The sequence below is a fragment of the Lepisma saccharinum genome, chromosome 10 (assembly GCF_977018435.1).
Source record: "Lepisma saccharinum chromosome 10, izLepSacc3.1, whole genome shotgun sequence".
Classification (NCBI taxonomy): domain Eukaryota; kingdom Metazoa; phylum Arthropoda; class Insecta; order Zygentoma; family Lepismatidae; genus Lepisma; species Lepisma saccharinum.
In genome coordinates this window covers 83,834,393-83,861,187 of record NC_139238.1, presented here as the reverse complement: position 1 = coordinate 83,861,187, position 26,795 = coordinate 83,834,393, and the positions used below count along the sequence as shown (strand labels likewise).

Below are 26,795 nucleotides of genomic sequence, written 5' to 3'. Positions count from 1 at the left end.
TAACATGGTATTTCATTCAAATAGACTTCAATTATTACGTATACATCCAAACTATTTTGGGGGATTATGATGATCGATTTTAGAGGCGGTTTGAGTGATGGGCACCTCTGTTTAGGGAGGAGGGACATATCAAGTATAGTGTTCATTAAAGCTAAGAAAAAATTACTTTCGGTAGACACTCAGTCTTAAATAAATTCTTTGTGGGGATTACAATATGGTTTGAGGGCAGGAATGATATGATTGGGGGGAGGCGCATGACATGATGGGCATCCCTGGGAAAGACTGTGTAGTCCAGAGCAGTGATGTGCCATAGACTATAAGTTTACGTCTATATGCGTTGTCTACACGTAATCTACGAGGAGATTACATTGGGTTGTAGTTTATATAGACTACGTAAACAATCTGAAGTGCATTTAAAATTAATTTTCAAGGGTTTCATGACAGGAAAGTGACATTTTCAACTATATTGGTTCCTAACGAAATGAAAAGAATCCTATTTACAACAAAATTTCTCTTCTCTTCTATCATCAACTATGGAAGGAGAAAAATAGTATGCAAAAAACAACAATAGATGGCAGTCGTGAGCCAAGAGTGGTCTTTTCCCCATAAAACGCTAGAATATTTCCTATATTAGGTTTCTTCCTAGGTGAGAAATTGTTCGAATTTGGAAGGAATAGTATGAAAAGTTCTCTTCACACATCAGCAACTGATACACAGTATAATTTTGTTTTAATTCCACGGCGCCCTTTGCTAAGTTATCAACTTTCGCCATGTTGTTTACATAGATTACGTCATCTAAGTGTATACAATAGTCTATGTGTAGAATGTAGACTATGTTGTTTACGCGTAGACGCACATCACTGGTCCAGAAACATCTTTCGACGCCTTCACAGGGGCAGGGAGCCTTATTCAGAGAGCGCACGTGAGATTTTTTTTTTTTTATTTAGCGTCGCTTTTCATTTGGTATGACGAAACTGAAGGGACGCTCACAATAAAACACCTATGCCCAGGGTTGGTGGTGTCGTAGCGTGATGTTGTAGCGACTCCGCTACAGAGGTCGGCTCACAGGAACTTTGATCTGCTTCGGTGGCAGTGGACACTAAGATCCTCTTTTCTTCTCCCTTCTTTCTCCATCTGTTTCCTTCTCTGTAGTCTTTCCTCGCTGTCGCTTTACACCTCTCCTGTTTCCCAGTTATAGAACATACCACTCCGAGGTATTTCTCCCTTCCTTCCTTCATTTGCTTATTCCTGTTTCTCCCTACGTCTCTTCCCATACTTCTCTATCTCCTTCTATATTTCTCCCACGATCTCTCAATCTTTCTATATTTCTTATACATCTCGTGCATAGGCGTCGGGAGGGGGGTTGAATGTGTCCATCGACCCCTCTCCCGGAAATTGGCAACGCACATTCCGCAACACACATTTACGAAACAACAGAAATCTATCTAATTTTATTGTTAATAACAGAAATCATTCATTTAGCATTCGATCAGAATAACCCAAGAAAAACTGCATCAAAAATTTCGTGTAAAATACAAGAATTAGGATGTATTTTCTTCTACCATTGAATCCAAATAATTAATGGCTCCACAGTTTCAAAAATTCCAAAAATTATAGTTGTATGTGAGAGATCACACAAGATAAACATTGTGAATAAAATTTCTCCATAACATTTAAAGGCATTTTTTAAATTAGATGTGTAAAAGTTAATAACAAAATACAATAACTATGAACTTCAATACACTAACTGTATGAAATGTATAAAATAATGAAAAAATACTTGTGTTGGATATTCACTCATCTGGTGGATCGAATAGCAAAGCGTCAGTATTTATATAATAATAATAATAATAATAATAATTGGGAATAAAATATATTTTATTAGTTTATAATAATTATTGTAAAATAGCAATTATAACCGTAGTAAATATTATTGTTATTATTTCTGCTAATGAAGTTTTATGACTTGCCTGACCCCCCCCCCCCTTCCCCACAAGAATTCTGGCAACATCCATGTTCTATTCTTACTTTCATTCTATCCATTCATTTCCTTTCTTCTCTTTCTTTTCATATTTCTTTCTTCTGTTTCCCTATTTTCTTTTCTTCTATAATTCCCTATCCCTTTCTTTCTCTTCTTATTCATTCGTTTCTTTTTCTATTTTTATCCGTCTGTGTGTGTATTTCTTGCTCGACCAGAAATGAATATGGAAGCTCTCCTGTAGGTTAATTCGGGGGTTAAGGGAATTTTCTCGGTGAGCTAGAGCCCATCTCCCCCCCCCCCCCGGGCAGCAATGCCCCATCCCTTAAAAACACATAGGATACAAAAGTAAAATGAGTGAAAATACTTTCTGACAATATTTACTTGCTTATACTTATGCTTTCCACTGAGTACTGAATCCTTCAATTCAGGGAACAGATTCTTATTTTGTATATTTTTAAGTAAATATATTTTACGTCGTTTTTCTATCCCTTTGAAACAGGTCCGGATTTACTGGGGTTTGGAGGGGCCTTAATCTTCAAAGGGGCCCACTAGGAGATAATGCTTTGAAAACTACTACAAAATGAACAGATAAGATATTTTAAATGGGGTCAAATTACAAAAAATGTAACGAAACATCTGGTATAACTTAGCCTAAAAGTTATAGAAGTGCTCTCACGGTATTGTTAACCGACCCGGGCGATATGTCTCTAGAAATAAATTTACAGATATCAATAGGGAAAACAATAGAGTAAAGTTCGTTTTCTGGTTTGATTCCCGATGTAGATTCGGTCCTTAGGGTATAACTAAGGCTCGGAAGTTGATGGCCTAAGAAAGCAATTAAGTGTTCTTTATTTTTACTTCAAGGTTACATAAAATACACCTCAAGGTTCTTCTGTACAAGTCATTCACCTCCTTTTAGTGCGCCTTGTACGTACGATACAGTAAGCGGGCAGCATAGTTCTTTCTTACGTACATAATAAGAATATGTGTATTTTTTTATGTAGTGACAAATTTTACTTTAAAACCACAGAACACAGCGATAATAGTGGCCAGCAAGGGAACCTCAAAGAAATCACATTAAGTTTACTGAAATAAAAATAAATTTTACTACAATTAATTATGCAATCCATTGTCAAAGCTTAGTTTCAAATAATATTGTGGTTTTAGATTGACCATATTTTCAATTCTTGGGCATAGTTTGGAAATTTAAATATGTAAGTTATGCTAGAAAATGCATTCAAAATTCATGAAACAACAGGGAAGGAGCAAGAAGTAGTGTTGCCCACGAGACGAGACGAGACGAGACTTTGGTCTGTCCCGTCCCGTCTCGTAAAAATGCTGTCTCGTCTCGTGTCTCGTCTCAAAAATATTAGTTTGTCCCGTCTCGTGTCCCGTCTCGAAGGGTTCTGTCCCGTCTCGTCTCGTCCCGTCTCGTTTTGTCTCGTCTCGTCTCGTCATGCCAACAAAAGTCAAAAGTAGCAAAAACACAATATTTTTCCGGAAAGTGGGATAAAGCTTCAAATATTTTACCCATTGCGTGGTGAGAATAAATAAGGTTCGTTAATCATGAGGACATTAATATTAAAAATGCAGTTTGTTGGTCACTGATTGCTAGGTATCTTATGAAATCTACCTTGTGGTTTACAACTATCTATCTATCGTACATTTATACCGAGTTTGTTAGAACCTGTCCCGTTTCCCGCGCGGTCACGTTGCGTATTTTAATTTGCTGCCTGGCTTTGACTTTCCTCAGCACGGAGTTCAGGCGGTCTTCAGCAGCAACACCGCTTGGTTTATGCTAGAAAAGCCAGCAATCAGCTAGCGCGGTAAGCGGGACAGGTTATAACAAACGCGGTATAAGTGTTTTCATTACTGCTACGATCGTCAAAATCTGCATAACTATGCCCAGGTCGACGCTCGAATCTTGGACGAAACAAATTAATATTTGTTAATCAAGTTGGTATTATAAGCAGGAAAGTGATATCATGCAGAATACACCACTTTGAAAAGGTGAACTCTCTTATTATTCGATATTTAATTAACTTCAGTTGGGGGCACGGGCGGGGGCGGGGAGGGGCGAAGTTTCTGACATGGGACGTCCCCCTGCTCCCCTCTGGCGTCGTCACTGCTTCCAACCCTCTAATAACTTCGCTGCTGATAGCCTCACCTTCTAAATGGAAGCTTGTGTGTCGGCGAATAATACAAAGAACTTGTGTTCACTGTCCCTCTTCCATTCAAAGTCTGCCGTTTTCCTTTTCAGCTTTTCCTGCAAAACTTCCTGTCAGCAAGCAAACCAAATTACAGAATTTTTATTGTCCCTCCCTTGCATCAACTTTCATTCCTACTTTAGGCCTGGATTTATGGCACGTACCCGCTACTGCAGGTCAACCTCGCCCTATGTTTGGTGTATGCCCCCTGAAAAAACGGTGTCCATTGTTCAAAGCGAAACCTCTGTCAGTGGGGAACGGCCGAAAAATAGTCTCGGAATACACCCTGGTCGTAAACAAGCTCCCGCCATCCTGACATTGCTGTCAGCTTCCCTCTGAAGTTCGATAAAACTACTTTGTGAAATGTGTTTAGTAACGAGTAAAAATGTAGACAGTAGATACTACATGTATTTTGCTCATAAACTTGAAGGCTAAATTTACAGAATGAAAAGAACAGATACAACATTCCTTCATCTGATTTACAGAAAGGCTAATCGGGACTGGACTCACTGTTTAAAGTGGGATTCAAATCACAATGTGCCTTCACCGGGTATCGAACCCGGGACCCCTTGATTACAAGGCGACGACGCTACCACTGTACCATCGGGGAGTCCCCTCATAGAACACAGTTTCCTTCTACGACGATTATACAGAACTTAGTGCACTTCCTTCATTTGAAATCTATTCTATATCAGCCTCAGTATTTCGTTATTACTATCCAAGGAATAGTATTCTTCTTAAATAATAAAGAAATAAATAAAATAAAAGGATTGGAAATAATCTTCAAACGGACGTAAAAAAATCGAATCCAACCACCTGTAGAATGCCTGAGGGAAACAACAAGAATTTTCTCAACAAAGCCATATCCGAAATTTCCATAACATTCTAATAATTTCGCAACCCGTGCAAATAATCATGTGGTAAAATCTTGTCGTGGTTCCCTGTAAACGCTAAAATCACCAAATTACTTCTTTCCATCTCTTTAGTTCTCAGCTGTTCGGAGTGGGATAATGCAAGATTATTTGTCCCTAATTATCTCCTTCTCTTAGTCTTGCTAATATCTTGGATTCCTTAATAACTTTCCCAACAACTCCTTATCAATTTGTACTGCCATGTTTCCTACAATGTTTTTCCTCCTTCCTAATAACATTCACTTCTGTACACCCTTTGATGTAAAAATTAAATAATAAAAATAAACCATATCCGTCGGTCCGTTTATCTTTCCAACCTATAGAGCTGAGACTATTTTTACAAGATAAACCTCGGACGCAGACATTCCACGATTTTTTGGCCCCTCCTTCCACCTTCTCTATCTGCCCTTTTACTTGACGTTATTCAGAATTGTATTAGTATCTGGAGTACTATCGTAACATAAAGTTATTAACCTGGAATAAATTGAAAAACAAAAATGGGGAGTAATGCTGTGTTTTGAAAGAGTATTGAAAATAAGTTTAGGTATTCATTCATTAATCTCTCTAGAATAGTCTTCTTTTGACTTAATACACGCTTATCAACATTTCTAATTGAAATACTTTATTCCAAGCAAACAAGTATTTGCAACTGATTAAATATTTTGCTTTTATTTTTTCGAGACATTCGAGACGAGACGAAACTTTTCAAAAGCCGTCCCGTCCCGTCTCGTGTCTCGTCTCGAAAACGAGACGAGAAAGGCATTTCGAATTTCAAAAGGCTTGTCCCGTCTCGTGAGCAACACTAGCAAGAAGAAATCTCAAAAATTATTTTAAAAACAGGACCAAAAATACTGAAATATTACGTAAAAGCGAGAAAATGTAAAATGCTTTCTAGTTCTAACTCAAGGGAAACGGTACTATTTTTAGGTGTATCATTGTCTTCAAGGCTCAGAAAAAAAAATGATTTTCATCAACTTCCGAGCCTTAACTATAACCACAGACAAATATACTGTGTATCTGTGCTATAACCAGTGGTGTGCTGTACACTATAAGTTTACGTCTACATGCTTTTTCTACACGTAATCTACGCGTAGATTACATTGGGTTGTAGATTACATAATATAATATAATAAATAATAACCCACAGCGCGACAGCCCTTGAGAGCCTTGGCTTACCTACCGACTGCTGGTCTCCCTCCCACACTGTTCCTCCGTCACCTGTTATAGCGTGGAGATCTTAGACCAGTATTGGGGTGACGGGTGATCAGCCCGACGAACCCCCAGCCGTTGTAGGTATTCTCGACCGGGTTACCGCTCACTCATTCGGAGCTACCCAATTTCCTCACGATGGTGGGTTGCCACCGGCCCTATACGTAGGCCGAATAAATTCCGACCAGAGCCGGATTCGAACCTCCGCCGTCCCGCAGCGAACGATCTCAAGACGAGTGAACGCCTTAACCCGCTCGACTACGGAGGAGGACGTAGATTACATAGACTACGGAGACAATCTAAAGTACATTAAAATTAATTTTCAAAGATTTCATGAAAGGAAAGTGACATTTTCAACTATAATGGTTCCTAACGAACTGACAAGAATCCTATTTACAACAAAATCATCGATCATCAACTATGAAAGAAGATAAATCGTATGAAAAAGAACGACAGATGGCAGTCGGGAGGCAAAAGTAGTTTTTCCCCTAAAACTCTAGAATATTTCCTACGTTAGGTTCTTTTCCTAGGTGAGAAATTGTTCGAATTTGCAAGGAAGGGTATAAAAGGTTCTTCTCACACATTGGCAACTGATACGCAGCATAATTTTGTTTTACTTCCCCAGCGTCCTTCTCTGAGTTATCACCTTTCGCCATGTTGTTTACACAGATTACGTCATCTACGTGTATAACATAGCCTACGTGTAGAATGTAGACTATCGTTGTTTACGCGTAGATGCACATCACTGGCTATAACCCTTGGAAGACAGTATAACGGGACTTATGTTAGAGTGCTGCAAGGACAGGATTTCGCTCGACCGCCAAATAGTTCGCACCAAGGTGAATTGATTTAAATCAGGTTTTTTTAAATCACGATTTGAATCACGTGATTTTTTAAAAAGAAATCACTGAATTAAATCACTTCAAATAAATAATTTATAGAATAATGTACATAAGGATTTTGTAGATATCAGAATCACTTTTGGTAAAAGTACATTAATCACGTATTGATTGAATGGTGTTTATTATATGTTAAATATATGTACTGATGGTGTGAAGCTCATACAAAAAGAAATGTAAACACACATTTCTCTTGATTTAAAATTCAATAATTTTATAATTTTTATAAGAAAAAGTAGCAAACATTGTGTGTAGAAAAATATACAAAATACTAATTATGTTAAACCATATATAGTGTCATTATCATTAAACTTTAAATAAACATGGCAGCTGATATTTTTCAAACTACCATTAAAAAAATCTCCAAAATTCAGCTACAAAGACTATAAAAATATTTAAGTTAATATTTTAAATTACAATTTTAAAGTACACGCAGAAGGTGTTATTTTCACTGGAAGAAAAGTTACTGAAATTATTCTAGTTTCATTAACACACTCAACAAACATTTCCACAGTAGGTACGTATCAGAAAGAGAAAAATGTATATTTACATATATCTTTTTATTTGTTTTAATCAAACTGTTCAAATATTTTGCAGGGTCGTTTACTAGATAAAGCCTTCCCATAAAAAACCTATATCTATATGCATGGTGACCAGAACCACACAAGCAATTTTAAGCGTGCTCTTTAAAAAATAAAAAAACTCAATGTGGATTTAAAAAATGAACAAAAAAATATTTTTTAAAATAAAAATCATTATTTTTTCCACCCTGGTTCGCAAAGTCGACTCTTAGATATCGTATGAATCGAGAGCTTCTTCGCTCGAGCAAATAACGATCGAACAGGCAAGACGATCTGTATACAATTGGACAATAGTACACGTATCACCGTAATTTGTCTGCGGTAGTGGGCCCTGATATATGGATTGTTAGGTGAAAGATGCAGTGCGAAACTTAAGTGAACAAAGTCACAATCTCCATGGTAAAATATAGTTTAGTCTATCTTACCAATACGGTGATATGAAAATGAAATAGATGATTGTGGCTGAAGCTACCAGACGGTCTTTCACATACACAGGTGTCTACGATTATTATCACACTAATTATATTTCATTGTAAACACTCGATGGTGGGAGACTCCAAAGAGTACGAGATATCCTTATCTACACTAATATCTGAACCTCGCACTGCAGTTATTTGGATTCTTTATAGTTTCGCTAGAAAACATAGGTTTACTATTTAAACAACCACGACGATTCACACTACAATTTAACCCTCACAAAACTGTTATACCATAAGAACAGGAAGACATTAGTGTTTCGAAGAAAGTGAATGATATTCAACAACAGTTTGGAACATAGATATTAACAATAGAACCTGAACTCAGCACCTTTGGCTAGAAACTGCAAAAACGGTGTGAGCCATAAAACGAAGAAGAAGAGTACGAGCGAGCAAGGCCATAGAATTTGGAATGCTGCGAACAGAGTGCGGAGCATGTTCTAGTTGAGAAAGTGGTGCCATGCAGAACTATAACTTATATGTAAGATTGATTGATTGATTTGGAGTTTTAAGTCCACTTTATGCACAGTAAGGCTAATCGGGACTGAACCTACAGTTTACAGTGGCATCCGAACCACTATTTGCCTCCACCGGGATCATTGTACTATGGAATCATACAAAATTGTCATCAATATGTGAGTATAGTCGCAGTACTTACGCGTGTCGCTGATGTTCTTGGACTGCAATCTGGAATAGAGAGAATAAGTAATTATATAAGGGAGATATAAAAGGATAAGCTGTTCCCTACGCATTGCAACATGTCTTGAAAACACATAGGGAGGTGTGGAGATAAGTCCCACACGGTCGAGGCGGAGGTGATGTGATCAACATCGCGCTCCGCAGGGTTGCTCCAGGCACCCATTTTATAATGAGCGGAGTGAATCCTAGAGTTGCTCCATGAAAATATGCACACCTGAAATGACCCACCCCTGTATTCGAAGCCGGGTCATTTGCGACACCCTTAAGCTAAGGGCGACATCCTCACCGTTGCGATTACCCAAAAGAACCAATAAAGCGACGCAACCTTGCGCAGTACGCAGTCCTCCTGGAGAGAATTCTAGATATTTCGAAAATAATGACACACTGAACCCCTTCGGCCATCAAAGCGGCTTTTAACATGTTTTTAATACCAGAAAAAACGACTACTTCAAGGTACCACATACCACATAAGCTCGTATATTATTTTCCCATTTCAAATGAAGATAACTCGTTTGCTGGTTCTATGTATCAAGACTTGGAGACATGTTGACTGTTCGTAATTGTAAGTACCTAATTGCAAGGTCGTGAGTTGATATCCTAGCCTTTATCGGACAGGAAAAGTGTCCCAACAACTCCCACTGATAAGGACTGTTCAGAGGCGTACCAATGGGTTGGCGAAGTGGCCTCGCGTCCCGTGCGGTTTATTAAAAAATGTTCTAGAACTGAAAAAAAAAATAGATGGAAAAGGCTAAACTTTGTGTGCAATAAAACAAAAACCTTCTGTTTTTATCCGGATTTAAAGTAGTTAAGGTCCATTTCATTGTCACGGGTGGGACACGCGGACTAAAGTTTTATATTAAAGTAACTATTCTACTGATAGTTAAGCAGTATTTTTCTCACAGTTTCTGTGCAATGAAATATGAAACTTAACACTGTTGATTAAACATAACTACCATTAAAATACTCTCCCAGATTTGTAGCTATAAATGAACAATTTTGTGTCACGTGTGGGACAGAAGAAACACTGCCTCTATGCGTAATAACAAATTTATTTTAATTTCTGTGCATTGCCAAATGATGAAATATAAATTATTTAATACAAAGAGAGATGGTAATTGACCTTTGAATATATTAGTGGAGTTGAGAGGAAAATGTAACAGTTAATGGAGATTTTAATCGTCTTTTGGAGTCATGGATGGGACACAATACAAAACAAAAGTAAATCAAAAAGTAGCATAAATGAACTATATGTAAATATTGGACACAATCATGAAGAGAACAAGAAATTTGTTGGGCCACTGTATGAGAAGAAACTGTATCCTACGAGATACCTCCAACCTTCTAACTAAATTATGTATAATACTTGAATTTTTAAGCAAATGACAATTGTAGATTGTTCACCGACAAGATGGCAAAAGTTACAGTATTGCATCTAATTTAAAAAATTGAAATTTTTACATGGAATGTCCGAATTTGAATCAATACGTCAAATATTTTGTATTGGAAATAATAGCTAAAACTACTTGCGGAATCTCTTAGAAAGATTGATAAGCGTAAAAAAAAAAGTAAAGTAAAGTGCTCCCCTGTGCATTGCACCATGCCATGAAGGCGTATAGCGGGTGTGGAGTTAGGTGTTAGTTCCTTGATCACAGCCAAAGATGGTGGTCATTTGATGAGCACCACGCCCCTGGCCGCCTGTACCCCCCAGAGTTTCCTCCAGATACCCACTTTATACGATGCTGGGTGGGCGCCAGAGCTGCTTGAACAGGTGGAAAAAATTCCGGTTCTCTCCCGCCGGGGATCGAACCCAGGTCTCTCGCATGATAGTCAGCCGCGGTAGCTCAGTCGTTAGGTTGATAAGCGTAACACAATTTTTGGCTTTTCATAACTTGGCAGTTACAGTAGAGGAGATAGAGAAACATTATCCACAGGAGGAACAACAGAAAATTCTAGAAATTTCATAGATTTGGTGAAATTGCTTTCGAAACATGACCAAGTAGCTGCTACAAGAACATTTGAGACGAATACAACAAAATGAGATTCACAATTATTATCTAAGTTCTGAAATTCAATATGAACTGATTCAATCAATGAGGAAGAAAGCCAAAATGGCTATATTTAAATAAAAAAGTCACATTAGCTAAGTCCAAAGATTTCAGTTTCAATGTTCTCTTTCTTTAAGTTCCTAACTTCTTCTTTTAGATCCTAGATTATTTTGTAAATGTCAATAAGAGTTGGCACCTCTGCAGGCATGTTTGACCTGTGACTGTGAATTTCATATATTCTATGTCCGTTTCTTTTAACTGCGCACATTTTAAATGGCATAACTTAATATGATCACAACACTGCACTTTCATTTTCTACCTTGATACGGTTTTAACATACTCCACGCAGGAGATCATTACGATATATCGAACGGGTAGCAACTTGCTTTAAATGACACCTTGTAGTGGTTGGCAATACTGTTTGTTTACATTTCGCGCAAGGCACTGAAACGAGTAAATTGATTGAACTTCTGTATCAATGATACATTTTGGAGAGAGTGATTCTTATTCTGCATAGTGCTATAGTACTTGCAGTTCTCCATGCGTAAAATAGTCGCCATAACTAACTAAAAACTACACAAAATTATTGATCACAGTAAAACAACATCTTTGTTCATTAACCAAGGTTGCCAGATACTCTATGAGAACGACATCGCCCCATCTCTAGACTCTTTAAAAGTCCTTAGGGTGAGTAAAATTATTAGGGTGAGTAAAATTAATAATTTTAATAATTAATTTAGATTTAATTTTAATCATTAACTTTTAATATTTTTATTATTTAAATTTGATAATACTTTTTCTGACATCCCGTATGCCTAAATATTTTTTATTCACATTGAGAATTCAAATTCAAAGAACGGATTGGGACCTCCCATTTTAATCTCGCACAGAACTCCGCGATATGTTGCTACGATATGTTGTCCTGTGTGAAACATTACATTTCGCAGCCGACCTCTGTGACGGAGTGGTTAGCACAGTGCACTACGACGCCAGGGATTAGAATCTGGGCCTGCCTGTTACAACCCACTATCAGGCGTGAATGCCGTTACCGATCCCCGGTGACATATCTTTCATTCCCCGGCACGGGGCCAAATGTCACAATAGGTAGGGGATGCCGTTCGTGCGATTGCAAACGATCCAGGTTTTTAGTTCGGGTTCTGAGACGGTCATTGTTGTCGTACTATTGCGAGACGGGGATAAAATACCTTGGAATATGACACCTTAGAATCTACCTGACATCTGTCGGCACTGAAACAAAAACACAGCAAATAGCATTGTGCCTGAAAGCATCAAATGATATCTCGGACGAACAGTAAAATATGAATATATTGTAATCAAAGAAAATATTGGGATAACAAACATCTTACAGGTCCCAATGATTCATTCTCTCATTCTCTCACTCATTCTCACTCCTGGGATGTGACAACATGGAAATACACATACAAGTCACGGATTTAATCAAAGTACCATTTCCTTTTGTTTAAACAATAACTTGAATCTAGGTCGTTAGTCTGCCCCCTCCCGTGCTCATTTCAATCAATGTGCGCCAGCCCTCGGAGAAACAATTATCTGAAACAATTAGGTCGGCGTAGTTGAACCTATCGTTCGAATGAACATGCGCATAAAAGCCGCAAGTACGACATTTACTAAGTTTCTCGGACGGGGGTAATACACACAAGCCTCTCTCGTCCCTTAAGAACAATTACACCTGTACATAGTGATGCAAAACTTAATCGGCTCCAGCTGCCGGAATACACAAAATAACCATCAGCGCGAGCAAAAATTACAAAATCACTATACAATAAACAATACCACAATCGCACGACATTGCAAATTAACATACCCTTTCAACAAATAAAAGACTAATCAGTCGACCTTCGATATGCTAATTGAAACGACTGGGCGGTTGGTTACACTAAAATGGAGCACACTTTGACAAGTTACATGAAAAGTTAACGTAATACCAAGGAGCTTTTATCTTTAAATGTAGACAATCAAAATATTGAAAACATAAATATGAAATGAACTTTTATCTAACATTTACTCAAAATACAAGGCACAAAAGTTAGGTTCGGAATTCCTGAGTCACGTTGCGAATCAATGTGATTTCGGCTTTAATAGTACGGCGTTGACACGAAACAATACATTCGTACATGAACATGTACATACGTGCTGAAGAAAACTCTACCCAGACTCTGCTACACCGTCGGATCGTCCATCTTTCCTGGATACGGGAATTCGCACTAGGTTCCTTTGTGGCAAAAATGTTCCTTCGGGGGTCGACCGCGACGTAGGGTGGTGGCGACGGTATCTGGCGGTTTCACTTTCTCTGGACGTCGCGTAAACCTCTTTCCCTCACGCGTCGGCTGTACGTTCTCATCTCGAACGCCGGCTGTAGTTTCTCAAACGTCGGTCTTTCCAATCTCGGGCGTCGGGCATCTATGAAGCGTCGGTCTGGAGTCCTCTCTCGTTCTCTCTCTCTCTCTCTCTCTCTCTCTCTCTCTCTCGGGCATCGGGCATCTATCAAGCGCCGATCTGGAATCCTCCTTCTTGGCGTCGTATGTCTCTCCGTCGTTACCATATGGGCGCTGAAGGTTCGGCTGTAGCGTCGTGGTGGATGGAGTTTGGCATCGGCGTTCGTTGGCTTCGCGGCATGGTGCGTCAGTGGTGTTGGCGTTGGCGTTGGCTGTAGCTTCTCACCAGATGGTAGTGGAGCGTCGTTGCTGCGGGATTCTGGAAAAACAGACATCCCCCTTCTCTCTATCGTCTTAGCCGGTCATTGTTCTGGATTGTCCTCGTTTCACAAAAACAAATCACCGCGAATGATATCAACGGAACAAGCACATGCGAATTACTTCACAGGCGGTTACTCGCTGACTGTCCGCAAACAAAGCAAAGTCCACAAAAACAATGAGTGCACTGGAGTCTAGCGCGTCGATGCTCTCGCTACAAAAATCCTGTCAAACTGTGTGGAGAATTCGAAGTCCCGCAGATTTATACGAGATTCGAAAATGTCAGTTGGAAAGACGTTACACTTGGCGTGGCTTCGGTTCGAGCGGGGTACAACAACCCCGGCTCAATTGTGTCTAAATGCGGTCAAAGGGCGTGTCTTACGTTTTGTGCATGGGATTAAGCTCTCGCCTGCCTGGCGTCTATCTGGGAATCCGTGGTCCGCCGTGAATCTCTGATGAAAACTCACTCGCCTTCACGTAGTGGATACTCTGTTGATCTCGATGAAATTAAATCCAACTTCATTCGTAACACGCCGCTTCGATTGCCCAAATTTCATGTAATTCGCCGTGTTGACGATTTGTGCTGTGACTTAGAAAACCTGTCCCCCAACCCCCGATGTCTCGCTCGAATTTCAAATTTACCACCAATACTCATTGGAAATATTCAAATGACAAAATCCAAATCTCACACTTTACACAAGTCATAATATGATTAATTATACAAAATGATAAATATTGAACTGTGATTTTATACGTCACTGGATACTGTGACATGGCCATCCTTGTTCTTGGTGAGTGTCCCTTCAAAAATTACATCACACCGTCACTACAATCCTCATCGTCGCAATTAGACAAAAGTGGCAAAAAAAAGAGACGCTAAATGAGAAAAAATAAAAATATCAAATGATATTACTTTTAACAATTTTAGCTTACTGCTGCTATTTACATGCTCCTTGCAAAATAAACGTCTACCATTCCCCCTCCTTCCGGCCCATTTACAAAAATTGAAAAGTAGTAAGAATAAAACAACCAAAAATATTATTATAAACTAATAACAAAATGTCCTCCTCCGTGGCCGTGCGGTCTAAGGCACCTTGCTTTGGACGGCGGCTGCGGGGTGGCATGGGTTCGATCCCTGGTTCAGTCTCCGGGAATTTTCGGTCTGTGTATGGGGCCGATGGCAACCCACCATCGTGAGGAAATTGGGGAGCCTTGAATGAGTTAGCGTAATCCGGTCGCGGAGACCTACTATAACGGCTGGGGATACGTCGGGCTGACCACTTGGATATTCCAATACTGGTTGAAGATCTCTACGCTTAGAGGTGACGAAGGAAAGCGTGGGAGGGAGACCGGCGGCCGATAGGTAAGCCAAGGCCCTGCATGAGCTGTTGCGCACAGGATTATTATTATATTATTATTATTATAATAACAAAAACTATTATTATTTTTATAATAATTATTATTTATCTCGCGGCTTTGTAGCTAGCGTTTAGCAAAATGGTTAGCTATCTGGTCTTCATTAAGAGTGGCCCCCCCGTGTTCGATTCCCGATGAGAACTCAAATAACTTTAAAGGGGGCTCGTGATGAAATTTAACTACAGTGCAGGTAGAAAGGTTTTAAATACAATTCTTAAATTTCAGATCTTTTAAATTGGCCAAAAGATGGTTCTTATCAATATTGTGAAACACCATTTTCTTAGTATTGGATAGTCCCACAAGCAAATACCACGATCTTGGTATTGTTTTGAAGCTCTCTGCATCTGTTTTTAAAACCCATTATCACTGTCAATTCACATTGCGAAACTGATTTTATACAAGTTTTTATTCAACGGGTAAAGGTGTGTGTTGAAAGTGGCAACACCGCACGTGCTATCGCCACAGCATTGTCCGTTGAACCGTGGAAACTAAAGGCTGTCCTAGACACATCATCACGTGGGTTGACACTAATTTTTTGGAGCTTAATCAATTCTTCCATTGGTTATTCTGCTTATTTAACTGAATTTCATTCTCGTTACTAAGTATCAAAATAATAAAGCTCTTCGATTTTTCTTTCTTTTCTTTTCCGAAATTTGAAATGGGGGGGGGGGGTCGAATGACTGATTTAGCCTCTCCGGCATCGGTCTCGGCTCAGCTTTAAAATATATGGGGGGGGGGAGGGAGATATTGTAAATATCTGTTGGTGGACATAAAAGTGTAATATAAGTTCCGACGTTCCTCGCAACAATCGAGTATACAAGTGGAGTATGTTACGTACCCAATAGGCATAATGCTTGTAAATAGTTGACAAGGTGAATCAGAGATGGCAGCACTAGACGTGCAAGATAGAAGACTACTGAGTCATTCCATGCGAAATCAACACAGCTCCCAACCTGACCATCTCCGATTTTCATGAAATTTGGGGAGTTGAAACTATACATGGAACTTAGCAACTGCGAAAATTTTTAGTCTCGTGCGTCTTGTAATTGTTAAATTATTCAAGGTCAAAGTTAGCAGAAATTGCCCTTTTTGAGCCCGCTTAGCTATACTAAATGTGCTGTAACTCCGCCCCTATTTAGCCTAGGAAGCTCAAATAAAACTTATTGTACAGGGAATAGAACAAGCTTTCCAGTGGTATATAGCAAGCCCACCTTTCGATAAAAATATAATTTTGTCACGTGACCTTGGCATTTGACCTTGAATATCTCAAAACATGTCATCACCAAAAATCATGAAAAAAATATATTTGGTCCCTCATGCCATACTATAAAACATATCAAAAAATCATTTTGGGACTGCAATGGGTTCAGGAGATACAAAATAATATGTGCAACAATGTGACTGATAAAAGCCTCATTACATGAATTATGACAAGTCAAAAGTCCTTTAACACCCCTACAAAATGAAAAGGAGTTATCCTGGTCATGAAAGAAATAGGTTAGGCACAGGGAGATCCCTAGCTGTGTCAAGCGCAGATCCAGCATATTGTTGACCGCCATATTGAATTCAACGCAAAACTTTCAAAGGAAACGGGGTGATGTGATATATCAAATCAGGCTAGAATTTCACGAGAAATGAAGCAGCGAAGGTTTTTCCCAACTTATTTTTAGGCAGCAAAACGTTATACGCATATATTTCACTTACGAAATATGCACATTATAGTGTTGTCAATATTCCTGTGAGCACACTCGTTGACGTCTCTCACACTCACATAGAACATTTGGCAATGTAGCAGGTGCAACATCATCGCAAGCAGCAACTATGCCATCTCTCAGATGGTCAATATCAGGGACTTTTAGTGCATGCACCATTCTCTTCAAATGTTTCTGAAGGTAAAAGTCCTCCTAAGATGTTAGATCTGGGGAATGCGCAGGCTTTTTAATAGCTCCGTGTCTGCCCATCAATCTACCTAGAAATTTACTGTTACGAAATTGCCAAAATGTTCACATAGTGTGGTCACACACTGTCCTGGTTCAAAATTCTGGTGCCATATCCTGTAAGCAAGGATGAGAAACCTGTATACTTAAGAAATCCAAGAAGCTCTCACCATTTAAGGCCCCATTGTTGAATATGGACCAACCATTCCCGTTCTCCATACACTATAGCACATCATTAGCTTACCAGCAACAACCATTCGGCTTAATACTTTGTTTTTAACACCTCGAAAAGGAGAAAATGGTTACAAGCATGCAGTAATAACTTTTTGCTGGTTAAAGATACTTTGGAAAAACCTTCGCCGTTTCATTTCGCGTGAAGTTCTAGCCTGATTTGATATATCACATCACCCCGTTTCCTTTGAAAGTTTTGCGTTGAATTCAATATGGCGGTCAACAATATGCTGGATCTGCGCTTGACACAGCTAGGGATCTCCCTGTGCCTAACCTATTTCTTTCATGACCAGGATAACTCCTTTTCATTTTGTAGGGGTGTTAAAGGACTTTTGACTTGTCATAATTCATGTAATGAGGCTTTTATCAGTCACATTGTTGCACATATTATTTTGTATCTCCTGAACCCATTGCAGTCCCAAAATGATTTTTTGATATGTTTTATGGTATGGCATGAGGGACCAAATATATTTTTTTCATGATTTTTGGTGATGACATGTTTTGAGATATTCAAGGTCAAATGCCAAGGTCACGTGACAAAATTATATTTTTATCGAAAGGTGGGCTTGCTATATACCACTGGAAAGCTTGTTCTATTCCCTGTACAATAAGTTTTGTTTGAGCTTCCTAGGCTAAATAGGGGCGGAGTTACAGCACATTTAGTATAGATAAGCGGGCTCAAAAAGGGCAATTTCTGCTAACTTTGACCTTGAATAATTTAACAATTACAAGACGCACGAGACTAAAAGTTTTCACAGTTGCTAAGTTCCATGTATAGTTTCAACTCCCCAAATTTTATGAAAATCGGAGATGGTCAGGTTAGAAATTGCACATATCTGTGTTGATTTGGCATGGAATGACTCTACTGTAATATACAGGATTGACAGTGTAAATAAGCGATAAAGTGAATTAAGAAGATGATAAATAATAGAATACGGCATAAGATGATAAAGAGACATAAAGAGAATAAACTAATAAAAATAATTGTCAAATGAAATAGGTACTCACATGTAAATAGTTAAGAAATTTAAAGAAGTAAAAGTACCGATATAAATCTGTGTCTGCCTGCGAAAAGATTTGTAATCTGTTATGTCGTTTTCGAACCACATTGTGAAAGTTTTGATTTCACCAGTGGCGACGCGTTCTAGTCGCGAACCTTTGGGTTGCGCGTCACAGTCGTTCGGCACCAAGTCTACACTTTCTCGTATTTACCAGTGGCGGCGCGTTTCAGCCGACGCCCCAACGGAGGAGATTAGGATAAAGGATTTCCTTAATCGAATAGGAGCTGAAAAAGGCGGCGAAAACATTTAATCCTCCAGCTCGAGCTCGTAACCCTCTAGAACTTGGTGTTAATGAAGAAAAAGTGAGCTTACGGGAATCGTACTTAGTTAAAAGGGAAAACACGTATATGAAGGGGCAAGAACTGGTGAGAAAAGCAACCCACGATGTGAAAGTCCATACCCAAATTCTGAAACAGATGGAAGTTCAGAAAGAAGTCCAGAAAGAGGTCCAGCCGCGGGATGTTTGAGTTATCTCTTGTTAATGAAGTCATGAATAACATAGAAGAATAGAGATATAAACATATATGAAAGTTAATTAATGTGAATTTATACGAAAGAATAAGAACTTGTGAAATACGAAAAATGATTATGTAAATATTTAAATTAGTGCAATCTCAGTTATGTCTCATTAATGTACAAAGAAAGATATAATATAATAGATTAACCGTCTTCATTGGAAGGCTTACTGTCTGGTTTCTTTTCTAACAAGAACCCTACCCTGAGGATATTTTAGCCGTGGTATATTATTAAGGATTTGTACCCAAACAGAGGTTACAAGTAAGGCAACAATGCATGCAGAGTTGGGGTTGAGGGAAACGCTGCCGATAACGCTGTTCGGTTATCATTTTCACATAGTCCTTGGTAGATATTTGTAAATCATTTTTGAAAACAACAGAAGAGGCATTAACGTCATAACGGTCATGATATGGTTTCTTTCAGACACACGGTGGCGGTAACCAGAATTAGCATATCTTTCAGACCGCAAACCAAAGAATTATAGGGATGTAGCGAGATAGTCCCAAGCTACATTTACTTTTCACCACACAATTGTAAAACGTTTCAAATGAAATGACTTCAAGGTCAGTTACAGGCATTATCAGGACATTTTTCTTTTGAGTTGAGTTAAACTACAAATTACAAGTGTCAACGCAGAAAGGTCCAGAAACCCATAAATTTTATATAATATATAATATTTCCGGAATATTTTTCTCTCTCGCACATTTTAAATTCGGTCTCAGTTGCGTATTTTTTTTCATTTCAATATGGAACTTGGACCGTATATAAATTGATACGGAAAAATGGTTCCTGGACCGAATTCAAATCCTTTACTGATAAGTAGGTTCCTTACTGTTCAGAACCTATTGATGCTTCCTGATTTTCTCTCCTGGACCGGAAATGAATCTATTTAAAACTCCTGGACCTTTAACAACCCTGGACGTAACTCCAATTTATCGAATTTACAGAGTGGAGGGAAATAATGTATTCTTAGGAATATGTCTGACTCTTAAAGAGAGTCAGTTAATTGAAAAAACGTGGCTCAACCTTTCTGCTAAGGATTACAAGTGGAGATATGTCCAAATAGAGCTTTCAGAAGAGTATATTTAAAAAAAAATGACAACAGCATTTACAGAGTTACTTACAGCGTCTCAATTAGAATAACTATGTGAAGTTTCGCCTTCGTGGAAATATTGGCGAAGATTTCTTTGCAAAAATTCTGATTATATAAATTGAACATGCCTCGTATTTTGATTCTTGCAGGAAGTACGGTGATATATCAAGGAATATCCAATGGATTCAAAGAAGAAAATAGACAATCCCAACCCACGACTTGATGCCAACTGTTTCTCAGCTTTATTTTTCGGGTAATAATTTTTCTTTAATTATGTATTTTGCATTGTTGAAAAGTTCAGGCTTGAGTTCACTATTTAAATAGAAACTGTATTCGCCTTGCTTATTTTCCATATATATCTATTACTTTCTTTATGAATAAATCTTTGTCTTTTGTACTTTTTCACGATGCACAGATATCTAATAGAGACCACTTAAACTACTTTCCTTCGTGGAAAGGGTGCCCAAAGGCAGGTTTGCGGACGATGCTTTCTTTGTGATGGGAATTCAACAAATTTAAGCCGTAAAGAACTAGGGAAAAGGAAAATTGATAGAAGTAAACTCCCCTTAAAACGAACTCCGATTACCATGTTTGTCTTTGAACAACTATTAAAGCGAAGGTAAAAAAACATATTACGAAATATTTTATACTGTACCCTGTCTTCTCCCAGAACGCAGCTATGTAATATCTACATTCACAATTCCAGCACCAGTGGTGTGCCCAGTTAGATTTTTCTATCTTATCATTAAGTTGTGTGCTATTTAACATTTATTCCATCTAAATTCAAATCAGTTACTATCGTATTTATCCAAATCATTTTGGGGGAGGGGATTATGATGAATGAATTTGGTGGCTGCGTCCAGAGTCTTGGGGGTGATGAGCACATCTGCTTCCTGGTATCCGTGTTTTTACAGGTCGAAGGGTTCTGTAAACAAGAAAGGAATTCGTAATGACGGCGTGTAAATTGTCAAGGTCAGATCCCGATTCGGGAAATGATTTGTCGACTTCTTGGAATCTCGAACAGTCAAGAAATTCCAAAGGATCGTGCGTAAAAGTGGTAAAACCTTGGTGTTTTCTGCACTAGAAGTGTCTGAAATTTCTTCAAATTAACAGTTCTTATTCCGGAAGTACACAAATTATCATTTCAGGGCGGACTAGTGTGTAGAATTCAAGATTTTCGTCGCATCGGAAAATTTTGATACATATTGGACATGTATGTAATGTACAAAAACTTTCTTTCAGATGGACTCTGCCGATGTTCAAATTAGGTTACCGGAGAGAACTACAGGAAGAGGACATGTACAACATACACCCCGATTTCAACTCTCACAATCTAGGAGACGACCTAGAAAGGTATTTCTTCGACTTGCTAGTTTATATTAATCTCAATGTAGCTCGACATATTTCTTTACTCTTTATTTCTTTCCTCTCTCTACGTGGAGGAAAAGTGTGTGTGTATCGAGTTATTTCGTATTCTTCTTCATTTCAGAACACGTGCTGTATCGTCGACTTAATCCAATCTATCCGATGTAGGTTTTAGGTTCTGTTTCTGTTCGGTAATTTCACATTGTCTTCCTGCTTATATTATTCGCAACGAAGGTTCTGGATTCGATAATCTGGACAATAACGGGATTGTGTTGGTTGCTCGATTTGGTGTCTTAAGTCCACTTTATGCACAGTAAGACTAATCGGGAATGCACCGACAGTTTTAAGTGGGATCCGAACCACTATGTGCCTACACATTACCTTGCTACTAGATATTTGCATGCTAAGATGTAGGAAGTGCTACATTTTCAGTGTGTGGAATTGAGAGTTATTTTGGATACGAAGGATCGGACAATGGAGTAGTGGGAAAAGAATCGCCTCACATGTTTGAATTATATCCCCCCCTCCCACACACACGCACAGGATATTGGCCGTGGTTCTATAACGAAATATAACATGGATGAATTGTGTCAAGAAAAACTGGAGCCTATTCACATCCCTACGGAACTTGGAAGAAAGTCCACGTAGAGATTAGAAAGTTCTGTTCCGACAAAATCTGACGTATAGTAAATGAAGAAGCAAAGTGCTATCTTGTGTTTTGCATCAAGCCATGAAGTCGTGTACGGGGTGTGAAGTTAGGACCCCACACTTTCTTGTTACGGCCGAAGGGGGGATAATGTGATCAGCACCACGCCCCTGGCCGACTTTACCCCCCCTGAGTTTCCTACAGGTACCCACTTTATACGACGCTGGGTGGACGCCGGAACCACTTGAACAGTTGGACAAAATTTCCAATTCTCCCCAGTCGGGGATCGAACTCAGATCTCTCGCATGGTAATCAAACGCCCTAACGACCGAGCTACCGCGGCACATATAGTATAGTAGCCTTTGCAATTAAGGCAATAATTATTTTAGCGTTTCGTTCAACCCTTTTGGGCGAATCATTTTCGGAGATATAACGTGTACCTCTTGTCGGTTCTGCGACTTGGCTTGAGAACAAGCGATAGATATCCTGACGAACATCATTCCACCTGACAAGTCACGTGACTTTCATACATTTCCTGTGTCTGTTGGCTATTGCATGAAAGACGAGTTGCTCTTGAGACAGACAGAATCACCCAATCACCTAAAGGTGCAATGTGTGTTGCCTACCCTTCCGGCATTATTTACTGCCATTAAAGTCTTATGGGGGAGAACTTTTTTTCACCACTGTACAGTAACTCACATTTACTTCAAACGTATACTAATATTTCTGACTCACCCTGTACACATACACATACACATACATACACATATATATATATACAGGGTGTCGCAAAACTCTTTCAACAACGCTTGGGTGCTGGTACATATCATAAAAACAAGTAATTTTTCCCTATAAAGTTTACCTCGAAAGCGCTTAGTTTCAGTGCTATAAGCGCTTAAAGTCTATCCTGTACCTATGGAACCCAACACAGAAAACGCTTGCTCTGACATAACTACCAGGGGCGCGTGGCAGGGTTGCCACTAGCGTTCCTCGTTAAGAGAGACGACTTGAAAACAACAACTTGGGAGTCTTGTCTGAGCAAAATTCAAAACATTAATGATACTTGCGATGTTATAAGGAGCATTGACAGTATTTATAAACTGACCAAGACAAATAATGGGCAGACTGAAATTCAAGATTACTCATTCTGAAATATCTCCATAATTGATTGATTGATTGATTTGGTTTATTTTAATTCGCTTTTCTGGCACCTTTGGCTAATCGCGAAGATGAGGATGATATGATGAAATAACAATTGACGCCAATGTGTAGGCCAAGATTTAAACGCCAGACACCTGGCGCCGTATCGAGCTGTGCTAACCACATCACCACGGAGTGTTTCGTGTGTCAACAATTGCAAGGGACACGTGAGATAGGGAAAATCCACGAACGAACAAATGTAAACATGATGTGTTTGCTCGTTCCGAACACGCAGACTGTAATGTTATTACAATTTACTTGAAAATTATTCCTATCTGTGCTAGCGTTATTGCTAATCGTGTTCGTCTCATAAGGAATTAATTGCAAGGCTCTTTTCATGTAATGATTGATTGATTCATTGATTTGCTTTATTTTACTTCGCTTTGTGTGCCACTTTTGGCTAATTTGCGAAGATGGGGATGAGTAATGATATGATGAATGGACACTCACAAACATCCATGCCCAAGCCGGGATTCGAACCCAAGACAACTGGCCTCCTAGCGCGATGTTCTAACCACTCCGCCACCGGGGCCCGCTTTTAATTTAATGAAAAACGTCGTTTAGACATGAATAAATTCACATATTAAAACTAGTGCTTATTAAAAACCAAAGCCAAGAATTGCATATTTATATCAAGCGCTGAACTGTAAAGGGCACCTGTATTGTACTGTAACATTTTCGGAAGGCATCAAAATGTCAACTTTTAGTTCGCCCTGGAAACAACGTTTTGTAGCAAATGCGAGATTTTGATATCTAGATGAACTTCCGGGATAATTCTTGTGAATTTCTATTCTTCTCTATTTCTTTACTGCACATTCAGGCAAATAGTAAATACAAGGACAAAAGATCCAGTGACACCTTTATCCAGGTCGGAACTCATGTCCGGAACATTCGGTAGAGAGATCATGTGTTGATCACTAAACGTACTCAGTCACCGAAGTGGCTCAAGAATATTCATCTGCCGGAGGTTTTGTTTCTGGTTAAGCTTTTTATTGAACTCGATTCGCAATAGCGCTAGTTCACAATTTTCTAATAAATAAATTGTAATAACATTACAGTCTGCGTGTTCGAAACGAGATAGCAAACACATCATGTTTACATTTGTTCGTCCGTGGATTTCCCCTATCTCACGTGTCCCTTGCAATTGTTGACACACGAAACACTTCGTGGTGATGTGGTTAGCACAGCTCGCTACGGCGCCAGGTGTCTCGGCTTTAAATCCTGGCCTAGATATTGGTGTCATTTGTTATTTAAAGGGTAGTATTTGTAGGGGGGATGGGGGATTTCACCCCTCTGAGTACTTGTGTCCCCCACTCTGCTTGATAATTTTTATCCATGGGGGAAATGTTATATGGCATAAATACATTATTTCATGCTGTCCCTAGACAGTCAGTAGAATTTCCCTCACCCTGGAAATTTCTTAAATACCACACTGGTTATTTCATCATATCATCCTCATCTTCGCGATTAGCCAAAGGTGCCAGAAAAGCGAATTAAAATAAACCAAATCAATCAATCAATCAATTATGGAGATATTTTAGAATGAGCAATCTTGAATTTCAGTCTGCCCATTATTTGTCTTGGTCAGTTTATAAATACTGTCAATGCTCCTTATAACATCGCAAGTATCATTAATGTTTTGAATTTTGCTCAGACAAGACTCCCAAGTTGTTGTTTTCAAGTCGTCTCTCTTAACGAGGAACGCTAGTGGCAACCCTGCCACGCGCCCCTGGTAGTTATGTCAGAGCAAGCGTTTTCTGTGTTGGGTTGCATACGTACAGGATAGATTTTAAGCGCTTATAGCGCAGAAACTAAGCGCTTTCGAGGTAAACTTTATAGGGAAAAGTTACTGGTTTTTATGATATGTACCAGCACCCAAGCGTTGTTGAAAGAGTTTTGCGACACCCTGTATATATATATATACATTATTTATTTATATATATATATATATATATATATATATATATATATATATACAGGGTGTCATTTTATTGGCGCCCACGGACCACGGAAACGTATAGAGGACATCAAAACAAACAACTTTTCTCAGTATCATTTTTCTCGTTGCTGCGTCATTTCGCCGCTACAGTCGTTCAAAAAAGTCCGTTTTGCCACCTGGATGCTGGCAACCACACACATCATTTAATTGCATTTGTGACGTCATATCCCGTCGTGGAGCGATGCGTTCCAGGGTTGCCAGGAACACACATATTCTGTGAAAAACGACATAGCTACAATCAGCCACATTATGTACCGTAAAAGAAAACGATAAAACATGTTCTTTAACTTAGTAGGAAGTAAACAAACGATACGAAAAATGGTAGAAAGAAAATAGAATCCAAGTGAAAGTGTCATATCGAATTTTGTCTCAGCCTACACGTCAAATATTTGGAAATTTAGTTACCAAGTTGGCATCTACAATTTAGTCAATCCACTTCGTCCTTTTGATACTAGTTGTCTGTGACACACTGAACAGATGACAAAATAGAAATGAAAGAACTCAAAATTCCAAAGGTAAGCAACACATAATTAGTATATTCAGGGCATTATGAGCCAAGTGACAAAAATGGTTGAAAATACAAGGATATAAGTAGTAGTAAAACAAACTTTCCGACGACTGTGTTTCTACACATGTAATAGTTTGAAACTGTGAGCAGGGCAGTATATTCGCTACTGATTCACAATTAGATTGTTACTGTGGTTGTACGTGTTTTAGCCGTAATGTAACAATGTGAACCTCGGATACTTCCGTTATCAGCACAAAAGTACCACAAGGCATCTGGACACAAACCTGTAGATATCAACCTTGCAACGAGATTTGCAAATATAATTGACATGTAGCTGGGCGTAAGCTGTAAGTCCAATAAAATGTAATGTTGTTGATACTTGACATGTAGGCTGAGACAAAATCCGATATTGACACTTCATTTTGAATACGGTTTTACCATTTCTCATACCGTTGCTTCACTTCCCCCTTCCCCTGAGATGACTGCTGATCTTCTGGCTGGTTGGCTATGATGTTCGGTCTACTGGACGCCTTTCTCGCTTGTTTTACACCTATTCATGTGGTTGGTAGTTTGTCAATTTTCACAAAATTTGTGTGTTCCTTGCAACCCTGCCGTGCGCTGTTTCGCAGCAGGAAATGACATCAGAGATACGATCAAATGTTGTGTTGGGTTGCCAGCATCCAGGCGGCAAAAGGGTCTTTTTTGAACGCCTGTAGCGTCGAATCGACGCACCAACGAGAAAAATGTTACTGAGAAAAGTTGTTTGTTTTCATGCCCTCTATACGAATCTGTGGTCCGTGGGCGCCATTAAAATGACACCCTGTATATAAAACTCTCTAACAAAGCACCGACCACACTCACACCGTCGGTAAACAAGACCGTTAATGCTAAGAGCTATAAGAAGTACTGCGGTATATTTGTACGTGTGTTCTGTTAACACAATAGGAATTTTAATTATTATTATTATTATTCAGTAGAATATTACTGTATTTATACTATTTGAATATAGTGAAATATGACCAGAGTAAGTGGAGAGCTGTAATCAGATATTTTTAAAACTAAAGAATTGGTTGTTATTATTAA

The 26,795-nt window shown here is 38.9% G+C and overlaps 1 protein-coding gene across 2 annotated transcripts in view; it reads left to right on the top strand.

The window, feature by feature from the left end:
- LOC145993999 (ATP-binding cassette sub-family C member 4-like) overlaps positions 1-26,795 on the top strand; it is a 215,507-nt gene that overhangs the window by 6,030 nt on the left and 182,682 nt on the right. For both annotated transcript variants that reach the window (XM_083130042.1, XM_083130043.1), the window contains exons 2-3: positions 20,144-20,247; positions 21,237-21,347. In XM_083130042.1, coding sequence (XP_082986168.1) covers positions 20,174-20,247; positions 21,237-21,347 — 185 coding nt within the window. In that variant the 5' untranslated portion in view covers positions 20,144-20,173. The remainder of the gene's footprint in view (positions 1-20,143; positions 20,248-21,236; positions 21,348-26,795) is intronic.